Source organism: Triturus cristatus, chromosome 6 (assembly GCF_964204655.1).
Source record: "Triturus cristatus chromosome 6, aTriCri1.1, whole genome shotgun sequence".
In the NCBI taxonomy this organism is placed as follows: Eukaryota; Metazoa; Chordata; class Amphibia; order Caudata; family Salamandridae; genus Triturus; species Triturus cristatus.
Window position 1 is genome coordinate 1,001,827,865 of NC_140589.1, and position 21,164 is coordinate 1,001,849,028.

At 47.1% G+C, this 21,164-nt stretch overlaps 1 protein-coding gene across 4 annotated transcripts in view; it reads right to left on the reverse strand.

The window, feature by feature from the left end:
• Positions 1 to 21,164, reverse strand: part of LOC146820914 (uncharacterized) — a 305,904-nt gene that overhangs the window by 14,432 nt on the left and 270,308 nt on the right. For all 4 annotated transcript variants that reach the window (XM_085609316.1, XM_085609314.1, XM_085609313.1 and 1 more), the window contains 2 exons: positions 20,366 to 20,482; positions 12,689 to 12,805 (listed from right to left, as the gene is read on the reverse strand). In XM_085609316.1, the coding sequence (XP_085465442.1) occupies positions 12,689 to 12,805; positions 20,366 to 20,482 (234 nt within the window). The remainder of the gene's footprint in view (positions 1 to 12,688; positions 12,806 to 20,365; positions 20,483 to 21,164) is intronic.

A 21,164-nucleotide genomic window follows, 5' to 3' on the forward strand; every position in this document is an offset into this window, starting at 1 on the left:
AGGGAGCGATGTTGCCGGATAGCCTTGGGTTAAAGCCGCAGTGAAGATTTCTACGTTAGACTTAGTCATCAAAATGGAAGTTGAAAATCTCCACTGGGACAAGGCAGAGGGCTGTAGCTGAAGATCGTTCCATGAGGTCCTATACCCCTTTGGCAAAGGACAGTTGAAATGGATTTGCTGCTGTGGAGAAAAACGTAGCGGGAGAAGCCGCAAAGCCAAATGACGGCCAATGTACCTCTGAAGGTTAGGTGAATAGGATTGTCCCAGTATCATTCTGGTTCTCACTTCTCAGAGCTGTTTTGAGCAAAAGATTTCCCCGCTTTGGATTTTGGCTATCTGGGCACCTTAAGCACCACTTCCAAGGGTTCATGAGTGGAGGGGCATAACTTGAAGAGTCAGGTCTCACTCAGGCTGTGTACAGGTGAGGGTTCAAGATGGAAGAAGCCCTTTGTGTCTCCATGGCCCAGAACAGGAGGCCAGCAAACTAGCCCTTATGAGTCACTCTGGAGGTCCTTGGACAGTTGAAGATCAAGTCCTTGTCCCCAGGCAGAAGGAAGCAGAGCACTAGAACGAATAGGGAAGCAATCCAGCAAGTCAGCTGTCTTGTAGATCAGCAGTCCAGCAGAGTAGCAGTCCTTCCAGCAGCACAGCAGTCCTTCTTCTGGCAGAGTACCACAGGTCATGGAGAATACTGAAGAGTTGCCGTATGAGGTCCTACTTGTATATCCTGGTGCCCTGGTTCTGGTAGAGGGGAGAAGCTTTTAGACAGAGGCATTAAAGTACATTACATTTCCTGACTCCCATGTCCTGGCTCCAAGCTGGCTGCAGTGACAATGTAGAGTTGTTAGGCCCTTTGCTTGAAGGCAGAGCACAGGCTAAGATTTTTAGGTGGGGCTGTGCTCAGGTTCAATCAATCAATTAGGTATTTGTGAAGCATGCTACTCACCCGTGAGGGTCTCAAGGCACTGGGGGAAAAGGGGCGGCGTCGTGCAGCTCCACATCATCTAAAGAGCGAGTTATTGAGGCTCTTCCTGAATGCTTGCAGAGTGGGGGATCGTCTGATTCTGAGGGGGAGTTCGTTCCAGGTCTTGGCACTGATTTAGGAGTAGGCTCTTCCTCCCGATCTGGCTCTGCAGATGCGTAGAGTTTCAGCCAGGGCAAGGTTGGCGGAGCGAACGTTTCTCTTGGGTGTATAGAAGAAGACTCTTTCATTTAGGTATTCAGGTCGGTGTTGTGGAGGGATTTGACATCATGAGTGAGCAGCATTAAGGTCAGTCTCTTTTCCATGGGAAGCCAATGGAGGTCTCATAGGTGCTGGGTGATGTGGTCTTGTCATGGGATGCCGAGGACCAGTCTAAAGGCGGTGCTCTGGAGGGTCTGGTGTTTGTGGAGTAGGGATTTGTTGATCCTGTCGTAGAAGGTGTTACCATAGTCCAGTCTGCTGGTCATGAGTATGTGGGGACAGCCTTTCTGGATTCGGCTGGATCCATTTGAAGGTGTTGTGGAGGATGCGGAGGGTGTTGAAGTATGTGGAGAAGACAGCGTTGATCTGTTGGGTCATGGTGAGCCGAGTATGATGCTGGGGTTGCGGGCGTGGTCCGTGGGTGTGCAGGGGTTGCCGAGTGCTGTGGCCACCAGGTGTTCTCCCATGCGGAGGGGGTGGATCCGAGGTGAAGATTTCTGTTTTCTCAGAGTTGAGTTTCAGGCAGCTGCTGCTCATCCAGGAAGCAACATCTTTCATTCCTTCCTGGAACCTGTGTCTGGTGGTGTCGGGTTCATTGGTGAGGGAGAGGATGAGTTTTGTGTCATCTACGTATGATACTAAGCTGAGTCCATGCTTTCAAACGATGGCGGCGAGGAGGCCATGGAGATGTTGAAGAGTCTTCAGCTGAGTGATGATCCTTGTGGTACTTTGCAGCTGCCCTCTGTGGGTTCGGAGAGGAGTGGTGGGAGTCTGATATTTTGGGTTCAGCCGGTGAGGAGAGAACAGATCCAGTCTAGGGTAGTTCCATATATGCCGTCATCGTAGAGTCTAGTGGTGAGTGTGTGGTGGTAGATGGTGTCAAAGGCTACAGAGAGGTCTAGTAAGATGAGGGCCGCCGCTTGCCCCCCATCCTGAGAGCAGATTGCCCATTGTGGCACACTTGATCCCTCTACTTTGTAACAGTCTGGAAATAGTTCATATGATCTAACTGTCAGTTACACCTAGACATGTGGTCCAGGGCAGGCTACAGGTGCAAAAGGGCGTAGGGCAGAAAAATGGAAACTTTCTAAAAGTGGCATATTTAAAATTGTGATCGAACATCCAACTTTACCATTAAAAAAGGGCTCTTCAACAATTCCAAGACACCAAACTTGAAAGAGCTACCAGCTCTCAATAGGAAATTCTAGAATACTGAATGTAACAACGAATTGCCAATGTAATCCTATGGGAGGGGTAGGACTCACAGTAGTGAAAAATGAATTTAGGACCTTTTCACTACTTAAAAGTATATGTCCAACATTTTAATTACACAGCACCCTGCCCAAAGGGCTGCCTGAAGCCTGCCTTATGGAGGCCTTATATGTTATAAATGGGGGGCCCGATTCACAGAACTAACTTAAGACAAAATCCTAAACTTACTACCATTTTGGTATTCACAGAAGGCACTTACTCATTTTGGTATTCACAGAAGGCACTTGCTCATTTCGGTATTCACAGAAGTCTTAAAATTAGGATTTTTCTCAGTTTAGTAGTAGTATAGTTAGGACTCCTAACTTTAGGACTCCTAAATGCCTTCTGTGAATACCGAAAGTCTTAAAATAAGGATTTTTCTCAATTTAGTAGTAGTAAAGTTAGGACTCCTAACTTTAGGACTCCTAAATGCCTTCTGTGAATACCGAAAGCCTTAAAATTAGGATTTTTCTCAGTTTAGTAGTAGTAAAGTTAGGAGTCCTAACTTTAGGACTCCTAAACTGAGAAAAATCCTAATTTTAAGACTTTCGGCATTCACAGAAGGCATTTAGTAGTCCTAAAGTTAGGACTCCTAACTTCTGTGAATACCAAAGTGAGTAAGTGTCTTCTGTGAATACCAAAACGAGTAAGTGCCTTCTGTGAATACGAAAATGGTAGTAAGTTTAGGATTTTGTCTTAAGTTAGTTCTGTGAATCGGGCCCGGGGAGTTTAAGGCTTGGCAAGGGGGTTTAAATGCCAACTCAAAATGGTAGTTTAAAACTGCATTCAGGGTGCGGTGGCAGACCTGGGACATGTTTTATAGTACTACTTAAGTGGATGGCACAATCAGTGCTGCAGGCTCACCAGTACCATTTAATTTACATGCTTACAAGTACATTAAATATGCCAATTGGGTATAAGCCAATGTAATCATATTTTAGAGAAGGAACACAAGCACTTTATCACTGATTTGGAGTGGTACAGTGCGCAGAGTCCTCAGGTCAACAACAAAAAATGCAGCAAGAAATGGAGGTGGTGAGGCAAAAGGTTTGGGGGAAGACCACCCTTAAGGTGACAGGTTTAACACATAGCATCCAGGAACACACTGCTTGCATACATTTACTGCTTTCCTTCCTCTTTGGCTAGTGTATCGCTTCCAGTACCCGCTTGACCCCCCCTATTAGCACAAATGTAAAACTGCTGCTTTTATTTTGTCCAGATTTGACAAGAATTTCTCGTTTCACCTAGGTCTGTGTAGTGTCTTCTCTGACATCTATAACAAATTAAAAATGTAGTTGCCAGGGTACTGGTGTGGGGCTGTAAATATGAATGCATTTTTCAGACGATTTACTCTACATTCAGAAGCAAATTATATTCAAAACAATGTGATAAGCGCTTAAAATTATCATTTTGCAAAACAGGGAAATTACATTAAAATTAAGTGTAAGGGGCGTGGTTTGACAAGCTAACATGGCGGTTGCGCTCTGAGAGTGCTCCAGACTGCTCTAAGAACCAAATTCAGCAATCCGTCGGGACGCCGTGTGTGCTGAGACACCCGCACACGTGGCATTCCTAATTGGTGTCCAGTGACCAATTTGACGTCGGGAGGCTGCCAGAGGCTGCCAGAGATTGTTGGTTAGGCAGTGAGGCCTGGCAACATGGTTCCTGCCTAACTGACACTGACTGGGGCAATTCCGGGGCCCGTGCAGTTGCCCCGTAAGACGGGACCCCCGACCTGATGCCTGGTGCTAGATCCAGAAGCACTGACCTGGGACTCCTGTGGTGGTCCGCTGTCCTGAAGGCATCAATACCGGCACCACAGATGCATGAGGTGAGTGGAGGTGTGGATGCGGCAGGGGGCGCTGCGCGGCTTCCCGTGGCGACTTGGGATGGTCCTCAGCCTGCGATTGGCGGGACGACCGGCGAGGTCGTGATGGCGGTGGCAAGCTGATGGGGGAATCCTAGGCCTACTCCTGGCGGCAACTGAGATGATCCGCTGCCGTGGAACCCTCGGGGAGAGAACGCCAAAGCACTCCGGAGTAGACACAGATCCTACCGCATGTACGGAGCATACAAAAGGGAGACTTGAACTGAGGCTGAACCGGTGTGCGGCGCCTTAGTGAGACCCAGACCCAGGATGGCGCCCCTACCAGCCAACTGTAGAGGGCTCTTGTGGACCTCCTGTGGAGCGGTGGAGGTCCAACATCATGGCTGCCGGTCGAGCTGGGGGTTGCCCAGGGGAGCCTGCAGTGAGGTACTATGCTGGTTTAGACCTGCGATCGGCGGGTATACTGTTTAGGTCTGCCTCGCTCACCCAAGAGCCACAGAAACGATCCTGAGGCCGGAAGCGTGACTCCAGGGCGGCAGCACTGTTAACACTCTAGCAGGTACCGGGAGGGGAGGCGCTGAAGGTGGTGGGGGGCCACTGTGCTGCTTCTTGAGCTGGCCTGGGCCCCTCCTGGTCTATTACTGCCGGCTATCCTGAGCTGTCAGCCTTCAGTTGGCTGGAGCCTTCTCCTCCTCTTCCTTCCCCTCCTTCCATTGTTCTGCTGCAGGGGACACTGGACTTGCCCCCACCCCTGGTGCTTGCTGAGGAGTCGTGGGCGCTGCGCCAGAGGGGCTCCGGTATTTCTGCACTGCGATGGGTCAGCCCGGTGAGACGCCTTTGGAGAAATCCTTGCGCCACTGCAGTGATCCTGAGGCTGGATATGCGGCTGATAGCTGTGCTATTCTGAACACTCCGGTGCGAGGGGGGTGCTGGCTGTGATGGGGGCCACTGTGTTGCTTCTTAGGCTGACTTGGGCCCCCCTTGGTCTGTTGCTGCTGGCTGCTCTGGGGGATCGGTGGGACCTTTCCCCTCCTCTCCTGTTTCCCCCCTCCATCCTTCTGCAGCAGGGACTGTGAAGGGGCGCTGGACCTGCCCCCACTCCTGGAGATAGCGGCAGTCCCTTGGGTGAGCCCTCCCTGGAACCAGCTGCTAAGTAATAGGGGGCCCTGGAGCATAGGTGCTGCGAGGGGTTGGCCCGGCGAGACACCTCGAGGGAGATCCTTTGAGGCTTGGCCTGAGCGGATCTGACGCCAAGAGAGTTGGGGCCCCACTCCACAGAATACTCCGGGGCATTGGCTGTGTCTGTTCCTGGGGTGGCGAGGAGTCTGTGTCTCGCCCCGGGAGTGGTGTTTTGCCTTTAGCTACTCACCTGGGATTGATCTAAGGGCCTGATGCTTTACCTGTCACTGGACTCTCCAACGTAGTCGCATGGGCATCCCACACCCCATCCACAAGTGAGGATTGACTGGGCCTAGGTAAGAGGTGGGCTGGTGACATACAGGCAGGTCCGCACCCTGCGGCCACGCGGACACTGCAGTCTTCCCGGGTGACGTCTCCACTTTGAAAAAGCAAATGAAACAACTCCTGTCCCACACATCTGACCTCCACAAACGGGCTGAGGATGCTGAAAACCATTCCCACCGGAACAAACTCCGCCTGGTTGGGCTTCCTGAGGACACGGAGCCTACCCAGGTCACCACCTTCATCGAGGAATGGATTAAGTCCTGGATGCTGGAGAACACCCTCTCCCCATGGTTTGCGATAGAGCGCGCCCATCATGCTCTTGCCCCGAGGCAACTGCCAGGGGCCCTGCACTGGCCCATCATCATGAGAATCCTAAACTTCAGAGACCGGGATGCCATCCTACAAGAGGTCCGCTCACGGCCAGAACTGCTCCACTAAGGGGTCAAACTTATGCTGTTTCCCGACTACACCAGAGAGGTGCAAGCTCAGAATCGCTCTTTTCTTCATGTAAAGCAAAAGCTGCGTGCCCTCGACCTGCCATACGGGCTCCCTTTTCCTGCTCATCTTAGGGTGATCTTTCAGGGCAAATCCATTTTCTTTGATATGCCAGAAGTGGCGTGGACATGGGCCACCGAGGACTGCCCCGTTCGCCCAGTGAGTAACAACCTTGAGGCGGTACCCTGATAGGGCCGCATGGGGCTGCACTGGCACCCCCCCGCAGGCGGTGTGCTGGGTCCCAGAAAAGGCACAACACCTTGAGAGCGATGTCTGCCTCACCAGCTGACTCCCTCTTGCGCAGAAATGAATCACCTGGACTACGGGACAACTCTAATGGACAAGATACACCGACCACAGGAAATCCTTGTGACTACTCGAGACCTAGCTCTGTGGATATGGACCTATCAAAAAGCCCATGCATCTGATCTTCAAAGTCGCCCATATGTAAAGTTTAGTTACAGAAACTGTTATCCTTGCAATTTGAGGGAATTACCAGATAACCTTGCAACACGCCCCACCATTGATTGACTGATCAATTGTTTCTATTTCAGGCCTTTTCACAGGACGACAGATGCTTCAGTTTGGGAAGTATGGGTTGGGGGGGTTGGGGATTTTGGCTGAGACTGTTTTCTCAGCAGCAAGTTATGTTCTCTTATGTTATGACAGCACCCTGCACTGCACCCGAGACCTCTCCTGGGCTGATCCCTGCAATGACCCCATTGCATCCGACCTTTTCCAGAACCCAAAGAGTTAATCCAGCTTAGAGGCTTTGCTTGCTGGGTCCACACGTCACCACACGCTCACAATGCCCAATCCATACACTGGGGGTGAACCCCTGATGGTTCTTTCTTGGAACGTCAATGGCCTTTTAGATCAAATTAAACACGCTAATGTCTTAAGATATGCCCGAAGGGTTAATCCTGATGTGATACTACTACAAGAAACACATCTGATGGAAAATTACTGCCCCTTTCTGGTGCGTCAAGGATTCGATAGAGTTTGGCACTTTGGATTCTCTAGAGGTTCACACAGGACGTAATCCTCATGCGGCGCTCCTTCCCCTTCTCACCGACTTGAGTGCTCATGGATTCACAGGGCCGGTTCACTACCCTTAAAGGGACTCTTGGGGACTCCATTATTAATTTGATGTCACTATATGTGCCTCCGGCGACTTTAGAGCCCACCCTCCGAGACGTACTTGGGACAATCTCTGCCCTTCCTCCAGGCCTGACCGAAATAGGGGGACTTTAACGCTGTTCCTGATCCTAACATTGATGCCACAGGCACTTTCACATCCCATAGGAACAAGGGAAGCAAATATCTCAAAGACTGGGCCTCCACATTGGGCCTCTGTGGACGATGGATTTAGGCCCAGATCTCTGTACTGGGGTGAATGTATGATATTGTTCTGCATTCTGTCCATCAATAGTTCTTTTTGCATTTGTCACCCCGAGTGGGACGGGTATGCTCAGACGTGAGTCCCGTGCTCTCCATGCCACTGGAATCAAGCTATCCTGGCTGAAGAGGGGTGAAACCCCCGAAACCGGTCCTAGGATGCTTGTTTCCAGTCCAGGGAGGACCTGGCCTGGCAGTTCGGGCTGGACTGATCCCATTGGGCACAGGGTCAAGACTGATTTGCATATGGCTGGGTCCAAACTGGAATGGCATGGTGAACAAAAAAACAATGGATTTAGGCCCAGATCTCTGTACTGGGGTGAAAGTATGACATTGTTCTGCATTCTGTCCATCAATAGTTTGTTTTGCATTTGTCACCCCGAGTGGGATGGGTATGCTCAGACGTGAGTCCCGTGCTCTCCATGCCACTGGAATCAAGCTATCCTGGCTGAAGAGGGGTGAAACCCCGAAACCAGTCCTAGGATGCTTGTTTCCAGTCCAGGGAGGACCTGGCCTGGCAGTTTGGGCTGGACTGTACCCATTGGGCACAGGGTCAAGACTGATTTGCATATGGCTGGGTCCAAACTGGAATGGCATGGTGAGCAAAAAAACGATGGATTTAGGCCCAGATCTCTGTACTGGGGTGAATGTATGACACTGTTCTGCATTCTGTCCATCAATAGTTCTTTTTGCATTTGACACACTTGGCACCCTTGGACACCGCAATACACGCACACATCAGCGGCGCACCAAACTAATTCCTGTGTAGACCTTTTCTCTATGCCTGCCCCAGACTGTCGAGCTGCATCAGACATTCAAATATTAGTGTGTGGAGTGTCGGACCACTCCCTGCTCCTTCTGCAGGTGAGAGGCCCCTCAGGAGCGCATCGACCCATGTGGCGTTTAAACGCCTGGTCTCCAAGATTCAGAATATAAGAAGAAACTTGGGAAAACACGTTTCTGCACAAATGAGGGTACAGTGCCATTACAGGGTACATTGTGGGAGGCGGGTAAAACCACGATCTGGGGGTACGTGAAAGGGTTCCTCAAACAGAGACAGCAGGTCCAAGACCACCGACTCTCCCAGCTTGAAGACCAGGCCCTCCGTCTGGAGTGATTGGTGGGGTCCAGGGAGGGTGAAGCGGAGCACTGGCAGCCCCAATTCATACTTGAGGAGATGAAAAATACCTCCCTTGAGTCTGCTAAATTGATCTGAAGAGCCGCGGTGGCCAGGGTCTATGGATGGGGAGATAAGAATGGCAAATTTCTCCATTGGCTTGCCACCCATCCCATGGCCAGCTGGATTGTGCCTGAGATCTGTGATGCACAAGACCAAATCTCTCGTACCCCTGTAGCCATTACACAGGCTTTTGCAGCCTATTACAAAGATTCTGCAGATCTCTCGCATAATCTGCAGGATAGTTCCTCATTTCTGCAGGATCCCCCGCTTCCGCGATTCTCCCAAGCCAAAAGTGCCAGCCTAGACAAACCCATCATGCATGACAAAATTGGGAATGCTATCTCCTCTTTAGCTACCCATAAGACTCCCGGCCCAGATGGGCTTCCTGTGGAATATTGCGCCGCTTTCCGTGAGACATTGATTCCAAAGCTCCACACCCTCTTTGAGAAGACAATAGAAAGGGGTGCCTTTCCATCACTGCACAGACAGTGCCACCATAGTGGTCATACCAAAGGTACATCCTCCGCCATCCTCCTGCTCTCAATACCGTCCTATTTCCCTCATCAACACGGAGGTCAAAATCTATGCAACCATCCTCGCCACCTGTATGAAACAGGTGCTCCACACCCTCACCCACCCCGATCAGTGTGGCTACATGCCATGCCCTAGTACGAGGCACTGTCTAAGGCGTTTGCAGATAGCTATCGCCCATCGCAGTCGCCTGTTGCCATACCTGGCCCTAGTCCTACTCGACACTGAAAAGGCTTTTGATATGGTGAACTGGGGCTACATCAGGGACGTACTGGAGAGAGCAGGGTTCGGGTCCTCCAACCAAGGGATGGTAAAGGTCCTTTACTCCACTCCATCAGCTAGAGTTCTCATAAATGGTGCACTGTTGGATGCCTTTACGATCGAGAGAGGGACCCGCCAGGGTTGTCCACTTTCCCCTCTCCTATTCGCTCTCGCAATTGAACCATTGGCGTGTCGTATCCGCAGTGATGACCAGATCCAAGGCTGGTGTTGGCAGGAATCTCATGAGGACCGCATTGCCCTCTATGCGACGATGTTTTCCTCTATCTGTCTGACCCGTCCCAGTCAGGGCCGAGAGCTGTCCACATCCTCCACCTGTTCGAAAAGGCATCAGGGCTGCGTCTTAACCCGGCTAAATCCACAGTGGTACCACTCCATGTTTCAAAAGAATATATGGACTGGCAGGCAACTATTCCCTTGCGTAGGCTCTCATTCAAATATCTTGGGATCTGGGTGGCACTCCTTCCTGAATTGATTTGGTCCCTTAATCTCACTCCACTCCTGAAACGTGTGAAGGAGGACCTCCGTCGCTGGAAGAACCTCCCGTTAAACCCCCTAGGCAGGGTTGCACTTTTTAAGATGATGATTCTCCCCAGTCTTCTCTACATTATTCAAAACCTTCCACTCCATCTCCCTTGTAGCTGGTTCTGCAAGCTAGATGGTCTAATCACAACCTTTCTCTGGGGCAGAGCGAAATCGCAACTGGCTCTCCAATGTGTCAACGGGCCACATACGACGGGGATGGGAATGACAAATCCGTTCCTGTACTACCTGGCCACGCGCCTTTTAGTGATCCATGTTTGGCACAATGGAGCGTGGTCAAACCCCACTTATCGACTGGAGCTAGAAAGCCTCGGATTCTACCGCATTCAGGCCATGCTATACAGTGGCCCCATCCAGCGCACCCTGCCACAAATTACCCGCACAGTACTCCTGGCATGGCGTTTGGCGCTGCGACATGAGCAATGGGACAATAAGCTCTCATTACAAACACCATTATGGCATGGCATATGGTTACGGGAGGTTGCGAATTTGCCAGGGTTCCATAAATAGGACCTCATCGGCGTGAGCTGCTTGGGAGATGTATGAAGGGGGGAGCACCTGTCCACATTCCAAGACCTTCAAAAGACATATTCTTTGCACTCCACCCAATTCTTTCGATACCTCCAGCTGCGAAACGCCGTGACCTTTCAAGTCCCCGATCACACTACCCTCCCTGAGTTTAGCCCCTTAGAGGCCAAAATCCTTAAGGGAAGTTTGGGAAAGGGGGTATCCCACATTCACCGATCCCCGGTCAACAACACCCCGTCAACAATACAGCCTCTCTGGGCCTGATGGGATCAATGGCTTAGCCCTCTTGATGAAGAGGACTGGCGGGCCGCCCTGATGGCCCCCACGACGCTCACAATCTCCGGTAAGCTTCGGCTCATTCAGATCTAGTATCTCCACTGTGCCTATCTTACCCCGGTATGACTCCACAGAGCAGGTTTTTTGCCGGCCCCACGCTGCCCAGGCTGTAATGAGGACACGGCAGACTTCTATCACATGGTTTGGTCTTGTGATGTTCTCACCAAATACTGGGCTTCCATTGTGTCTGAACTGGGTGAGGTGCTGGGGAGGTTCCCCGTAGTCCCTGTGCCATTCTCCTGGGAGTAATGGAGGGGCTGGATAGCTCACAGGCCAACAGGCTGTTCCGGTGGACCGCAGTTCTAGTGGCCAAAAGAGATATACCTGCGGCCTGGAAGGACTCAGTGCCTCCCTCCTTAGCTAAATGGCGCAGAGGAGTGGATTGGTGCGCCACCCAGGAAAGAGCCGTCTATGAGGCAAGAGATGCCTAAATAATTATAAACATGGATGGGGCAAATGGCTGGGAACTCTAGACTTAATGTCCGCCATTTGGGTGGAAGCAGACTCCATAGGAACAGATTAAGGGAATCTCTTGTAACTATATTGCAGTATTTAGTGTGTCTCAATGGTGCTATGTCTATGTTGTTGCTGCTGTTTTTTCCCAAAAATGCCAATAAAATTGATTATCAAAAAATTAAGAGTAAGCAGTATTACGTATAATTCAAACATGAGTTTTCAAAAGAGAGCCATTATATTTATGTACAGATGTATCCAAAAGATGAAAACAGTGAAAAGCCGATGACTTGATGAAAATTATTTATTTGTGCTTGTTTTCTTATAATGATATCACCACCTAGAATTATCTACAGCCCTCAAATTGTTATAGGGATACTGTATTGGTACCAATTCATTCAATTTTTATGCTCAGCAGAAAAAAGTCTGTAGCAAGTACTTTGCTTTGCATGACAGAGACTGGCGATCATTCCCAGTTTTTGCACTGTCACTAAGTTCCTCATTACAAATGGACTGTAGTAAGGCTTGGCAATATGTGACCAGTATTACTAACATTACAGGCTATTACCACACCATAACTGAGAAAATACAAGTTTAACATCTGTAATAAAAAATAGCAGGACGAAAACACGGTAACCACAGTGATTTCTGTATGTTTTCCTCACTGCTTTCACAGCATGAAAGACATGCCAGCATTGGATAGAGCAGGCTCTCTCAGAGCTTCTTAGGGCACTGGAAGCCTGCGCTTTCTATAACCCAGTTGTCTAAGACATCTAGGCTAGATAACTTTAAAATGCACATGTCTGGCTGGCCTTCCCAAGATGGCCTGCCAGGGAGACATGTGCATTTTAAACTGCACAGTTCCCTGCTGCTGCCACATTTGGCAGTGCTGGCCCTGCCCCGTCCTGACACTTAGAGTAGGACGAGTTGCTGAATTATAAAGCGGTAGTAAATAGACTTTATTGCCGTTTTTATTTTTCAGCTCTGGAGCTTGTGTGGCGACACTCTGCTGCTCAAATTGATGAGCCACCCCTGTTCAAGGCACTTGTGTTCTGTTGACAAACAAGAACTATTAAATAAAAATAAAATGCATAAATAAATAGATTTCATGGACTTCCAGTGAACGAAAATGTATTCTGCAATCAATATAAACATGTTATCTATGTTAAATATCTGTTTCATTAAAAAAAGATGTTTCATTGTTATAATGATCCAATACCTTTGTTGTCCTGTAAGCACAGAATCTAAATACTTCTTCAGAGCCCCTTGCGACAGAAGGCGGCTATAATTGTCAGTGAACGCAGCGTCAGAATGGCGTTTGGCTGGCGTCTGGTCACTGTTGCCGTGTTGGAGAGAACATGAGAAAATATATATTCATTTAAATATTTGACATTATCTGTGCACCGTGAGATATGTAGCGATTAGTGAAAATAAGCACGTGGCAATTATTTTGTGGAGCAGCTGAAGAATTTGAATGTAATTTTGCTAGTAATTTACATACTTTGCTCTAGGAAAATCTACAGATTTGATACTCAGTTGGGGTGTAATAATTCATCAAATATCTGTTACTCTAAATTCAACCCTTTGTTTTTTATCAAGACATATGGTCTTTTGGTTTTCACTTACAAAATATTACCTGCATTTAACACCAGTTGAACAGTCAATAACAGCATGAATTCACAACAAATGTGAAACTTTTCACTTTCATTCCTGTAATAGGAAAGCTCACCTTTGTATGATCTCCTTCTAAGTACTTTCTTGAAATCAGACCAACAAATGCCCTCCCCACGGATCTATTTTTGTAGCTTTCTTGACCTTTTGTTTAAGTGTGTAATGCCTTTGTGTCCCAGTTTGTTTTTCAGGTCTTGCTTTTTCCAAGACTTTTTGATTTTAATGAAATTTTATATAAAATATACTTAAACTTTCAGCCAGCCCTCTTCATCCATTGATCAGTTGTGTCATTCACGGTATTCTTCCACCCCTTACAGCATACTGTGTGTGGCAATGGGTCATGCTACTTCAGATATTTGCTAACTTCAAAGTGAGTTGAAGTAATTCCCTTTAATCCAAACAGATTATTTATGAAAAACTGTTGGACCTCTGGTTTAAAGCATGCAATTCTAAGCCAGGCTTGCCTACGTCGAGAATGCTGGTATTGATTTCCCTTGCTGCAGTGTCAGCAGGATCAAGAGCAAAATATATTAGAACAATTAGAGATGAGCTTTCCTTCTTGAACTAGCTTTTGTGCCTTTTACTTATGTTCATATGGGAGGTAATGAAGTAGATCTTCCATTTCATCCTAGTGGGACCTGTGATATCTAGCTAAGAGGCCCCGTGTGTTGGCAATGCAGCAGTGATTAGCGGCTTGTGCAGCTACTCTTTTACCAGAGGTGTCAATAAGCTTTGATTCTTTATCTGGGGACGAGCATCACCAGATGTCTGAGTTTGCTCTTTTACGAACATTGGAAACTACCAGGGAATCAAGGGGAAGCTGTCATTCAATAAAAACTGGAACAGAGGGTGATGGTTTATATTTTTAATCCATCCCAGGCATTAAGATTCGTGCACAAACCAATCTTTTAAGGTGTCATCTGTATGTCTCATCACGCTTTTAAACATAAGTAGACTTTGACTAACTACATATGAAGACCCGAGTTTTTCAAATAAAAAATCATTATCTAAGGCGTCCTTGTGCAGTGTAACCCAATGATGTGCTGCTGCCTGGAAATTTGCTCCAGATAAGATATGTTATCATCTGGAAGTGAGAGTTTTGCAGGGTATAGGTCTGGAACATTATCCATGGGTGGAGCAACATTGTAATCATTCCATTGGTCTCTAGGCAGATGAGCACTGTCATCATCATCATCCCCATCTCCTAAATCAGGCTGGGTATGAGGAGATCCCTGTGGTGTTATGTGAAGTGGATCTAGGCCTGACAGTATTGGCAAGGTTGAAGTCGGTGGAAAGGGTGGAGGGGATGACAAATGTATAGGACTTATAGCAATGTCCTTTTCTTTTTTTGAGGGGAATGTTGTCTCCAGTGTCCTCTGAGCCAAGATTCCTCTTGAAAGGAGTTTTGGCCAATATGTGTCCATTATCTGGATTAATATAAATGCTCTTCTGCTTTGGATCCAATCTGTATTTCATAAAGTTAAAGATCGGTTCCAGAGGGTCTGAAATATGATCTCTATTGATTTTGGTGCAGAACGTTTTGGTTCTGAACTGCACTTGTCCTTGGAAGTGGAAGGTTTCAGTTCCAAAGCAGTTTTTTGTTTTGAAGCGGAAGGTTTCGGCTGCGAAGCATACTTTTGTTTTAGGCCGGAGGATTTTGGCTCCGAACCAGATTTGTCTTTCAGAGCAGAATGTTTTGGGTCCGAAGACAATTCGTCTTCAGTCTTCCGGAAGGATCGACTATTTGTTTCGGTGCCGGGCCCGAGGGTGGGGTGTCAAACATCGTCTCGTGTTGACCAATGCACGTAGGCAGAGGTGGTGCCTAAGCCCTATCTTTAGTGAAGGGCAACTTCTGGGGAACGGGGTTATTGGTACTCATGACACCCTGTCCCGCTGGGATGTCTTCTGACTTGAACTTGATTTCGAAGTCGAAGTAGGATTCTTCAATCAAGAAGGCCTCGTCTTCTTCTGCGGCAGCGCTTCTTCTTCTTCGGACTCTTCTCCGAAGAGCTCCAGAGTCGGTTGAGTGCTTATTCGCTGTATTTCTTGTCGTCGAGCATGATAATCTCAAAAAGTCTTTTTCGACCTGAATGAGCGACAGTCCTCGCAGTCTTCTTTCTTGTGCTCCGTTGATAAGCACAAGTTACAGACCTGGTGTAGATTGGTGCAAGGGTACTTCGAGTGGCACCGAGGACAGAACTGAACGGCAATCCGAACCATCGGCAGATGGATGGATCAACACATCTATGTCTGGAGGCCGCCTGCGTTGTGTTCAACCGAAGATGAGAGATTTTCTGATCTAATGGATACACGGAGAAAGGGAAACATGTGCAATAGCAATATAGTCAAGGGTAGAGTGGATTGCACACTGAGGGGAACCTAAATGATGGTTTTGAACCGGAGAGCAGCAATACATGTCCAAACCTGATGACGGAAAGAAAACAATCTCACAATGGAGTCGATGCCCATGCGCACTATCACTGAAAGGAGGAGTCACATTACCTCGTGACTAATTAAAACTATATTAAAGAAAAACAACTTGCAAACATCCGGACCCAAAACTAGATAGCAGGAGTATGCAAAGCATGTCTATCTACAGCAAAATTGCCTCGAACTTGGAGTTATGAATTTTTAAAGTTTTTTGTTAAAAATAGCATCTAAAAGATCAAAATACCAACCGCAGACATCTAGTCATGAGAGATCAGGTGAAAGTGCAAAAACTATGCCTGACCACAATAGAGCACAGTTTGGATACAAGAAGTGATTGGGCCCAGGCAGCGCTTACCTTCAAACATAAAACAAATCTTGAGAAAAATAATCTTCAAGGGAAATTTCAGCAGGGCAAGGTTGCAGGAGGTGTCCAACGATGGAGCGATGTTGCCGGATAGCCTTGAGTCGAAGCCGCGGTGAAGATTTCTAGCTTCGACTTAGTCGTCGAAAATCTACAATGGAACAAGGCAGAGGGCTGTAGCTGAAGATAGTTCCATGAGGTCATATACCCTTTTGGCAAAGGACAGTTGAAATTGATTTGCTACTGAGGTAAAGAACATATCCGGAGAAGCCGCAAACCAACTGACTGCCAATGTACCTCTGGAGGTTAGTTGAGTAGGATGGTCCCAGTATCATCCTGGTTCTCACTTCTCAGAGCTGTTTTGAGAAAGAAAGTCCCCACTTTGGATTTTGGCTATCTGGGCACCTTCAGGACCACTTCCAAGGGTCCAGGAGTGGAGGGCCACAACTTGAGAGTCAGGGCTCACTCAGGGTGGGTACAGGTAGAGGTTTAAGATGGAGGAAGCCTTTTGTGTCTTTGTGGCCCAGAACAGGAGGCCAGAAAACGAGCCCTTATGAGTCAGTCTGGAGGTCCTTGGACAGTTGAAGATCAAATCATTCTCCCAAGGCTGAAGGAAGCAGAGTACCAGAACAAACAGGGAATCAATCCAGCAAGTCAGCGGTCTTTCAGAGCAGCAGTCCAGCAGAGTGGCAGTTCTTATAGCAGCACAGCAGTCCTTCTTTCTGTCAGAGTACCACAGGTCAAGAAGAATACTGAAGAGTTGGCATCGGAGGTCCTATTGTATACCCTGGTACCCTGGCTCTGGTAGAGGGGAGAGGCTTCTAGACAGTGGCTGTAAAGTGCATGCAATTTCCTGACTCGCATGTCCTGGCTCCAAGCTGGCTGCAGTGACAATGCAGAGTTGTTAGGCCCTTTGTTTGAAGGCAGAGCACAGGCTAAGAGTTTTAGGTGGGGCTGTGATTAGATTCAAACAATCAATTCAGTATTTGGGAAGCATGCTACTCACCCGTGAGGGTTTCAAGGTGCTGGGGAAAAAGGGGGAGGGTCGTGCAGATCCATATCATTTGAAGAGCTAGGTCTTGAGGCTCTTCTTGCATGCTTGCAGAGTGGGGGATCGTCTGATGCTAAGGGGGAGTTCTTTGCAGGTCTTAGCCGAGATGTGGGATTAGGCTCTTCCTTCTGATCTGGCTATGCAGATGCATGCGGTTTTGTCCAGGGTGAGGTTGGGAGAGCGAAGGCTTCTCTTGGGTGCATAGAAGAAGACTCTTTCATTTAGGTATTAGGGTCTAGTTTTGTGGAGGGATTTGTTGGCATGAGCGTGCAGCATGAAGACCAATGGAGGTCTCGTACGTGCTGGGTGATGTGGTCTTGTCAGTGGATGCCGAGGACGAGTCTGGCGGTGTTGTTCTGGAGGGTCTGGAGTTTGTGGAGTAGGGATTTGTTGATCCCCGCGTAGAAGACGTTTCTGTAGTACAGTCTGCTGGTCATGAGTACGTGGTGACTGCCTTTCTGGATTGGGCTGGATCAATTTAAAGGTGTTGTGGAGGATGCGAAGGGTGTTGAATTACGTGGAGGAGACGGCGTTGATCTGTTGGGTCATGGTGAGTGAGGAGTTGAGTATCATGTTGGGGTTGTGGGCATCGTCCATGGGTGTGGAGGGGTAGCCAGGTGTCGTGGCCTCCAGGTGTTCTCCCATGCGGAGCGGGTATATCCTAGGACAAAGAGTTCTGTTTTCTCAGAGTTGAGTTTCAGGCAGCTGCTGCTCATCCAGGAAGCAACGTCTTTCATTCCTTCCTGGAACCTATGTCTGGTGGTGTCGGATTCCTTGGTGAGGGAGAGGATGAGCTGGGTGTCGTCGGCGTATGATACTAAGCTGAGTCCATGCTTTCTGACGATGGCGACGAGGGAGCCATGAAGATGTTGAAGAGCGTGGAGCTGAGCAATGATCCTTGGGCTACTCTACAGCTGATTGCTGTGGGTTTGGAGAGGGTGGCAGGGGTCTGATTCTTTTGGTTCAGCCGGTGAGGAGTGAGCAGATGCAGCCTATGGCAGTTCCCTGTATGCCGGCGTCGTGGAGTCTAGCGGTGAGTGTGTGGTTGGAGACGGTGTCAAAGGCTGCAGAGAGGTCTAGTAAGATGAGGGCCGTTGCTTGCCTCCCATCCTGCTAGCAGCTGGCCCATTGAGGCACACCTAATCCCTCTACTTAGTGACAATCTGGGAATATTTTATACGATCTGTCAGTTACACATAGTCATGTGATCCAGGGCAGGCTACAGGTGCAAAAGGGCAAAGGGCAGAAAAATGGCAACTTTCTAAAAGTGGCATATTTAAAATTGAGATCAAACATCCAACTATAATATTAAAAAAGGGCTCTTCAACACAATTATAAGACACCAAACTTGAAATAGCTACCAGTTCTCAATAGGAACTTCTAGACTAATAAATGTAATAATGAATTGGCAATGTAAATCCTATGGGAGGGGTAGGCCTCACAGTAGTGAAAAATGAATTTAGGACCTTTTCACTAATAGGACATGCAAAACTTAAAAAGTATATGTCCAACATTTTATTTACACAGCACCCTGCCCAAAGGGCTGCCTGAGGCCTGCCTCATTGATGCCTTATATCTAATAATAGGGGAGTTTAAGGCTTGGCAAGGGGGTTTAAATGCCAACTCAAAATGGGAGTTTAAAACTGCATTCAGGCTGCGGTGGCAGACCTGGGACATGTTTTAAAGTGCTACTTAAGTGGATGGCACAATCAGTGCTACAGGCTCAGCAGCAGAATTTAATTCACAGGCCTTACGTATATGGAACACCATTCTAAAAGAGGCTTACAAGTACATTCAATATGCCAATTGGGTATAATCAAATGTAATCATATTTTAGGGAAGGAACAAAGCACTTTATCACTGGTTTGCTGTGGTACAGTGCGCAGAGTCCTCAGGCCAACAACACAAAATGCAGCAAGAAATGGAGGTGGTGAGGCAAAAGGTTTGGGGAAAGACCACCCTTACGCTGACAGGTTTAACAACGCATCCCAGAACACACTGCTTGCATACATTAACGACTTTCCTTCCTCTTTGGCTAGTGTATGGCTTCCAGTGCCCACTTGACTCTCCATTAAGCACAAATGTAAAACTGCTCCTTTTATTTGGTCTAGATTTGACAAGAATTTCTCGTTTCACCTAGGTCTCTGTAGTGTCTTCTCTGACATCTCTAACAAATCCAAAATCCAAAATGCAGTTGCCAGGGTACTGGAGTGGGGCTATATCTATAAATGCATTTCTCATTACAGGAGAAGATTGCCTCTACATTCAAAACCAAATTATATTCAAAACTATATGATAAGCGCATAAAATTATCATTTTGTAAACCGGGGAAATTACATTAAAATTAAGAGTAAGCAGTATTACGTATAATTCAAACATGAGTTTTCAAAAGAGAGCCATTATATTTATGTACAGATGTATCCAAAAGATGAAAACAGTGAAAGGCCGATGACTTGATGAAAATTATTTATTTGTGCTTGTTTTCTTATAATGATATCACCACCTAGAATTATCTACAGCCCTCAAATTTTTATAGGGATACTGTAATGGTACCAATTCATTCAATTTTTATGCTCAGCAGAAAAAAGTCTGTAGCAAGTACTTTGCTTTGCATGACAGAGACTGGCGATCATTCCCAGTTTTTGCACTGTCACTAAGTTCCTCATTAATAATGGACTGTAGTAAGGCTTGGCAATATGTGACCAGTATTACTAACATTACAGGCTATTACCACACCATAACTGAGAAAATACAAGTTTAACATCTGTAATAAAAAATAGCAGGACGAAAACACGGTAACCACAGTGATTTCTGTATGTTTTCCTCACTGCTTTCACAGCATGAAAGACATGCCAGCATTGGATAGAGCAGGCTCTCTCAGAGCTTCTAAGAGCACTGGAAGCCGGCGCTTTCTATAACCCAGTTGTCTAAGACAGCTAGGCTAGATAACTTTAAAATGCACACGTCTGGCTGGCCATCCCAAGATGACCTGCCAGGGAGACATGTGCATTTTAAACTGCACAGTTCCCTGCTGCTGCCACATTTGCCAGTGCTGGCCCTGCCCCGTCCTGACACTTAGAGTAGGACGAGTTGCTGAATTATAAAGCGGTAGTAAATAGACTTTATTGCCGTTTTTATTTTTCAGCTCTGGAGCTTGTGTGGCGACACTCTGCTGCTCAAATGGATGAGCCACCCCTGTTCAAGGCACTCGTGTTCTGTTGACAAACAAGAACTATTAAATAAAAATAAAATGCATAAATAAATACATTTCATGGACTTCCAGTGAACGAAAATGTATTCTGCAATCAATATAAACATGTTATCTATGTTAAATATCTGTTTCATTAAAAAAGATATGTTTCATTGTTATAATGATCCAATACCTTTGTTGTCCTGTAAGCACAGAATCTAAATACTTCTTCATAGCCCCTTGCGACAGAAGGCGGCTATAATTGTCAGTGAAGGCAGCGTCAGAATGGCGTTTGGCTGGCGTCTGGTCACTGTTGCCGTGTTGGAGAGAACAAATGAGAAATATATATTCATTTAAAATTTGACATTACCTGTGCACCGTGAGATATGTAGCGATTAGTGAAAATAAGCACGTGGCAATTATTTCGTGGAGCAGCTGACGAATTTGAATGTAATTTTGCTAGTCATTTACATACTTTGCTCTAGGAAAATCTACAGATTTGATACTCAGTTGGGGTGTAATAATTTATCAAATATCTGTTACTCTAAATTCAACCCTTTGTTTTTTATCAAGACATATGGTCTTTTGGTTTTCACTTACAAAATATTACCTGCATTTAACACCAGTTGGACAGTCAATAACAGCATGAATTCACAACAAATGTGAAACTTTTCACTTTCATTCCTGTAATAGGAAAGCTCACCTTTGTATGATCTCCTTCTAAGTACTTTCTTGAAATCGGACCAACAAATGTCCTCCCCACAGATCTATTTTTGTAGGTTTCTTGACCTTTTGTTTAAGTGTGTAATGCCTTTGTGTCCCAGTTTGTTTTTCAGGTATTGCTTTTTCCAAGACTTTTTGATTTTAATGACATTTTAAATAAAATATACTTAAACTTTCAGCCAGCCCTCTTCATCCATTGATCAGTTGTGTCATTCACGGTATTCTTCCACCCCTTACAGCATACTGTGTGTGGCAATGGGTCATGCTAC